Source organism: Symsagittifera roscoffensis, chromosome 10 (assembly GCF_963678635.1).
Source record: "Symsagittifera roscoffensis chromosome 10, txSymRosc1.1, whole genome shotgun sequence".
NCBI classification, from domain to species: domain Eukaryota; kingdom Metazoa; phylum Xenacoelomorpha; order Acoela; family Convolutidae; genus Symsagittifera; species Symsagittifera roscoffensis.
This window is the reverse complement of record NC_087071.1, coordinates 43,756,915-43,763,175: the sequence shown is the minus strand read 5'-3', so window position 1 is coordinate 43,763,175 and position 6,261 is coordinate 43,756,915. Positions and strand designations below refer to the sequence as shown.

Here is a 6,261-nt window from a genome sequence, read left to right as displayed (position 1 = left end):
AAATTGGATTGTCTAAAAGATTTGGATCTTTTTGAGACAACGTGCAAGATTCTAAAAGTTCCGAAGGAAGTGAAAAAGATATGGGCAAGAAGACGATTGATGCCATGGTTCAGAGCTAACATGACTGCATGGTTGTACGAATATGCCAAAAAGCATATGTCGAAGCACGGCAGGGTGTACAGTGGATATCAGCTGGTATTGGAGCAGAAGCTTTCAAGCGAGCTTTCGTGACTCATCGGAATGCAATGACCACCGCTGTGAAAAGAATTTCCAGGACAAGTGAACGTAGTGAAAAGGAGAAGGAAGAGATGTTGAAGGAAGATTTGGAGAGAAACGTGACGTTGTGTCTCCACAACAGCTTCCAGCTTCTGCAGGAACAGAGAGTCTAATGTGGATCCTCTACCTTGTTGCAAACAGAGGGTAGAAGAGCAGAAGTGTTGGAGGACTGCTTCCAACAGCGTCAGAATAGCTAACGATGTGTTGCAAGACACAGAAACTGAAAGTGCAGAGTCAGTGTCACAGGAGGAAGAGATGGAACATTGACAAATGGTCGAGAGAACAAGAGATAAAAAGAAAGAAATTTAGAAGAATTTAGAAGTTTTAGAACTTCTAAACGACGAAAAGAAGAGAAACAAAGGAGTGACGAAGAGGAAGAAGTTAAAACTCAAAATTGTTTTATGTGTGTGAAAAAACTCAAGTGAGAAACCAAGCAACCAAGTTGTAATTGAAAACTGAAACATTTAGTTGAGTTTTGAACATTAAAGAATTTGTTGCATTTATAAATTTGCATTTTGACTTTAGTTAGTGGCTTTAGAGACACTTACTATTTATTTAGAAAGGCTTGAGTAAAGAGTATATTTAAATATTCCAGCCTGCATGACTATTTTTAATCATCTAGGAGAACTGATTACTTTGTGGTGACATGAAGGGCTTGGGTAATCTCTTGAAGAGGGAGATTGTTTCATTGTTCTTTCTAACCACAGAGTTACTTAGTTTTAATATTCAGGACAATAACAAGCAAGATATCCGACGGGAAGAAGCATAGTAGGATAATTTTAGCCTGTTGGTTAGCAGGACTGTCCTGCGAACCAACATCTTTTAAAAATCTAGGAGAAAAAGTTTTAAATCAGGACATTGACATTGGAAGTCACAAAAGATGTTTTTATCTTGGGTCATATACTCAAAGTGCAGATTAGTGAAAAAATTTAGAAGGCTATAGCGATGTGGTATGATGCCATTTATATTCTGCAGTGAGTCGATATGACGTAGATAAAAGTTATTTCGTGCATTTTGTAAATTCTGTTCGATGACACTGTACCAATTTTACGAACATTGCGAGATTCAATGGGGACATTGACCGGACTGTCCGGGGAGTATGTGACATTCGACCAGAATGGACAAAAATGAAGATGCAGCAATTTCGAATTTTTAGCAGCGAACCTTCCGAATTGGCGGTTTTGAAGGAATAAGAGCGTTATTCGGACGATTGAACAAAACGTGAAGGCTGAAGGATTCGGAAGTTCATAAATTTTAAAAATTCTAATTGATGACGTCATAATTCTAAGAAACGTCAAAAACGGCCATTTTGGCAGAAAAACCGAAATAAGACACAACAACAACAGTAGTTGCGACGATAACAACGGAAAAACTCAGAATCGGAATTAGAGACTAGCAGAAATAGCAGAGACCGTTCCGAGTTGCAACTATTGTGTCGCTACAATAGTTGCAAGGCCGTTGCGAACAACGGTGAAGGGTAGAAGACAGCCTTCCGGAAGGAAAATAGAGGTCTTATTTCCCCGGATTCAAGAATCCGGAGGGGTCTCGGGACTGAAACTCTAAGTCTTTTATATAAACTTTTAGCTTCCCTATTAGGTCCTGAATTGAATTTAGTTAACATCTGAATTCATTTTGCTAGGATAAGAAGCTAGGAGTTGGGGGAAAGGGTTGATCCATCTTCGATGGAGATAATGATTTTTTATCTACTGAACAAAAACAACAGTAATATAATAAGTAGTAGTAGCCCTGATTTTAGAAGTGACCTCGTGGTCTGGGATACTGAGACCCAGCCATGAGCTCACTATTCTGCATGTAATTAAGTTAGTTTGAGCGCTCTGGTCAAAGCCGGAGAACAGTGACGTTTTTGTCGACCCGATGTTGAAAAGGCCACCAAAAGAACTGGCTTGGTAGAGACGGTGAAAAGCATGTAAAGCTCTGTTTAGACGTTAGCCAGTCGTCTTAGGACCTAGTTTTATTTTCCGTCGATATGTATCTTCCGGGCGAATGTTACACAATTTAAGTTTATTTGAAATTCGAACCATTAATTTGAATATTTTGTAAATAAGTATGTAACCCAGAAAAGTTGTGGGACTTACTTTTGCTTAATAATATTGATTATCACTTAAGTCAAGTCAAGTCAAGTTTTTTAAGACCATTAGGCAGTGCCTCTTGTGGTCATTTCAAATGTTTTTTCCTATCTCCGTTCGAATTCGTACAGGTCCATTCCAATCGCTTTCCAATGTTTGTCCAGTTTCCACTTGAATTCGTCGATGGTCTTGCTTTGCACTGTTTCCTGCATTTAATTTACCAATTGAAGTGTTCATTTTTTTATTTCGTTATTTCCGTGTCATTTCTGTTTGCTATCTTGCAATGCTGAGCTTTATAGTTGATTTCATGTCTTCTTTTGTTTTAGGTGTCTTCTTTTGTTAGTCTTCCCATGTTTGTCCAGTTTCCACTTCAATTCGTCGATGGTCTAGCTTTGCATTGTTTCCTGCGTTTAATTTAGCAATTATATGTTCATTTTTTTATTTCGTTATTTCCGTGCAATTTTCTGTTTGCTATCTTGCAATGCTGCGCTTCATAGTTGATTTCGTGTCTTCTTTTGTTTTAGGTGTCTTCTTTTGTTAGTCTTCAAGTGTTTTTTAGAAAAAGCAATGGATTTCACGAAACTTTTAGATGATACCAGAGTACTTCTCAATGATTGCGTTGCTGACGAGCGTGAAAATATTACTTTTGCGGGTCGACGTAGTCTTTTGAGTAACACAACAGTTGGTTTTGATCATACGTTTTTATCAGCCAAGAGGCAGACAATGAACGAAACCACATTTGTTGCTAATGAGCACTCAGGAAATACTATGGCCCTAAGAAGTTGCCAAAATTTTGCCGAAATTATGAAAGATAATGAGATGCTGTCTACAATGGACAAAATTGAGAAATTTATTGACTTTCTCACTTTTGAGCTTTCGATAGTTAAAGAATCCGATCGCAGTTTACCCTCAAATCTTTTTCTACAGCTTGAGTTGAATACTTGGAAATTGTTACTTTTCCTTTCCCAAACCCGATTAATGGATGAAAACGAAAATATTGATGTTCAAAAAATTCTTGAAAGTAATTATAGCCACAAAGTAATAAGCAACGCGCTTAATAGCTCAAAGCAAGAACTGAAAGAAGTTGGAACTCTGATTCACTGGCTAGAATCGATCTATGCGAAGCCATCAATTGCGCCTCCAGTCGGATTCACTTACCTGGAAGATACTATTCATGAGTTGGCCGCTAAATCGAAAAAGGGAGAATCACAATACCACGTAGATATTGAGTTTGACCCGAATCTGAAAGTAGGTGCAGGTGATAGAAGCAACGTTGACGCTTTTATGCGCTTTGCTTTTTCGCTAATTCGTAGCGGTAAATTTTCCGATATGGAGCAGTTTGCCATCAAAATGGGGTTCACGTGGCTTCTACCTGTACTAGAGGGTAGTAAATTATTTGATGACCCTAATTACAAAAGATTTGCGACCAGCAACGAGGAGAAAAGTCCTTCAGGTAACAAAAATAGACATCTTTGGAGGCAAGTTGTTACTGAAATAGTCAAAAATCCGTCCATCAATAGCTTCGAAAAAGCTATTTATGCTTATTGCAGTGGAAATATAGATGCCCTTTTAGTAGTTGCTAAAACTTGGGAAGATAAGCTTTGGAGTTACTTAGTTTGTCTCAAATCAGCGGTCGAAAATTACAACATTTCTCTCTACGCTGCTGAAAATCAAGATACAATGCTTGAAGAGCCCGAAATTGATTTCCGGGATATTTTCATGAAAGTTGATGCTGTCGAGGAAACACGGGAAAAACATGAATTGAGGTCATTTTTCCGTGGTTTGCAAGCTTGTGTAATCTTAAATAGTTTGGATACTTCTCTTGTTGCAAAACTAGAGAATCTAGAATGCTCTGAAGAATCTATGTCTCTTCTTTGGAATCGGTTTAGTGCTACCTTCTGCATTGTGGTATCGCAGTTGTTCAGCACTTCACTTGAAGATACAATTGATCGGTTTGTGACTAATTTAGGCGCCTTTTTAGTGACGTCATCTCAGTTCATGACAATTATGCCATTTTTGAAATATACAGCCGACCCTGAAAGTGTATGTCTTAAGTTGCTCGTAAATTCGAAACTAGCAACTCATAATAGTTTTCTTAATGAGCTTGAAAAAGATGGTTTCGATACTTGTGCGATACGAAAGCAATTAATAGAGCACTATCAAGGCAATTATCATCCTCAAGAAAACGAAGTTGAAGAAATAAATAACGAAGAGGTATTACTCATTGATTCGACGCTGAAACTTCGAAAGGGTTCCGAAAACCCGATTGAATTTTTATGCGCCGTGAACTCTCTTGGTAGAAAATTTCTTGGAATGAAAAGATACCAAGCGGCCCATAAATTGCTGTCGGAAGTTCCGAGATCGATAATAGAAGAAACTCTTGCATTTTACAAAAATGTCTCTATGTCTGTCCAATCAGTGGTTGAACTGCCCAATCGGGAGTCAAATATTCTGCACGAGTTTCTCGACTTAAGAAATGTTGCGCTTATGATCCTCGATTTGGATCAAATTAGAAACGCTTTCAATCGCAGTACCCTTGAAAACGGAGAAATTAGTTTAAATATAGACCACGAAACAACAAGAGATCTTATTGCGGTTATTGAAAAAGTTTACCAGACTTTGAGTTTGGAGAAAGGATGGCTTTTGGATGAATTTGACTTAGAACGGACTAACGACTCATACTTTACGGACATGCGAACAAGACAAATTCAACTCGTTCGTTCAATTGCAATTCCGGATATAGTTATAAAGTCGCTAAAATTGTTGAAAGATCACAATCTGTTCAGCATTGTGCAAAGTTTGATGGTTTGCTTGATGAGCGAAGAGAATAAATTGATCGAACTTTTCAGCCCTGAAACTCTGGAAATTGTGAACGAAGTTGTGCTTGATGTCGATATAATAGAAGATGTTTTGATCAGTCATTAATATATGCGTGTATTAATTAAAGTAACTTGTTGTTTTGGATTTGTTGAGTTGATTATCTGCCAATTTATCAATTGAGTGTTCAAAAATTTCTTTTTGAATTAGGCATTCACAAATTTAAATATAAAACTACAAAAGATTTTTTTTAGTGTTAAGTTTTCAAAGCCGTGGATGCAGTTTGCATCTTCGACTTTGGTAAGATTGAATTCGAAATCTTCTAAATGGGTATTGCAATCAGGTACTAGACTTTTTTCCCATAATTAACTTGGTACAGAATGGTCAAAATTAGAAATCGTAAATTTAGGTTCAGTTTTTAGTTCATTCTAATTTTTTGTGTCTCCGGCACAATTGGTCTGAAGGTAACGAATACGCCTGGGATGGCAAAGGTGCTGGCTTCGAATTTGACAGAACCTTTTTTTTCAGATGGGAATTTTTCCGTTTACAAAAAAATTGTCTGATCATTATTTCTCTGCTTATGTTTTGTCGTTTTAGTTGTCATGTTGTAGAATTGTTTTTTTTTTTAGCTTTTTGTTTATTTTAGTTTCTTTAAGTGTTCTGATTTACATCCGATGCTTGTAATTTTAGTAAACTTCATTCTGCTCAAATGATTTCGGCCGTTTTATATTGGCTTAATGACCTAATATCGATTCGTTTCAAGGAAAACACAGTTTTTATGCTCACCTCTGGATCGCACAAGATGCTAAAAATCTTAATAGAAATTTTAGTCCAAATTTTTCGTGACAACATTTTTTCGGCTTTTTTTCCTTTTTCGACTTTATCGGTTTAATGGCCATATTAGGCCTTTCGACGAGCGAAAAAAATTTATGCGCGTGTCTGTGTTTTGAAGGCGAGGGTGACTTATTAACTTCAGTCTTGTTGATTTTTTTTTGGCATATAGTGTTTCCTCGAAGGTATTTTTTGTCTTTGTTACCGTTTGTTATTTTTTCGTCTGATGCTTATTTCACATTCCATTGTC

The 6,261-nt window shown here is 37.1% G+C and overlaps 1 protein-coding gene across 1 annotated transcript; it reads left to right on the top strand.

Annotated features, from left to right (window-relative positions):
• The first annotated feature begins 2,906 nt into the window (after window positions 1-2,906).
• Window positions 2,907-5,360, top strand: LOC134855232 (nuclear pore complex protein Nup107-like). The gene has a single exon (XM_063871691.1). It carries the CDS (start codon window positions 2,931-2,933, stop codon window positions 5,286-5,288), a length of 2,358 nt encoding a protein of 785 aa, XP_063727761.1. The 5' UTR covers window positions 2,907-2,930; the 3' UTR covers window positions 5,289-5,360.
• Window positions 5,361-6,261: the final 901 nt, after the last annotated feature.

Coding starts and splice junctions, on each gene's coding strand:
- LOC134855232 (XM_063871691.1), top strand. CDS start 2,931: ATGGATTTCACGAAACTTTTAGATGATACCAGAGTACTTCTCAATGAT.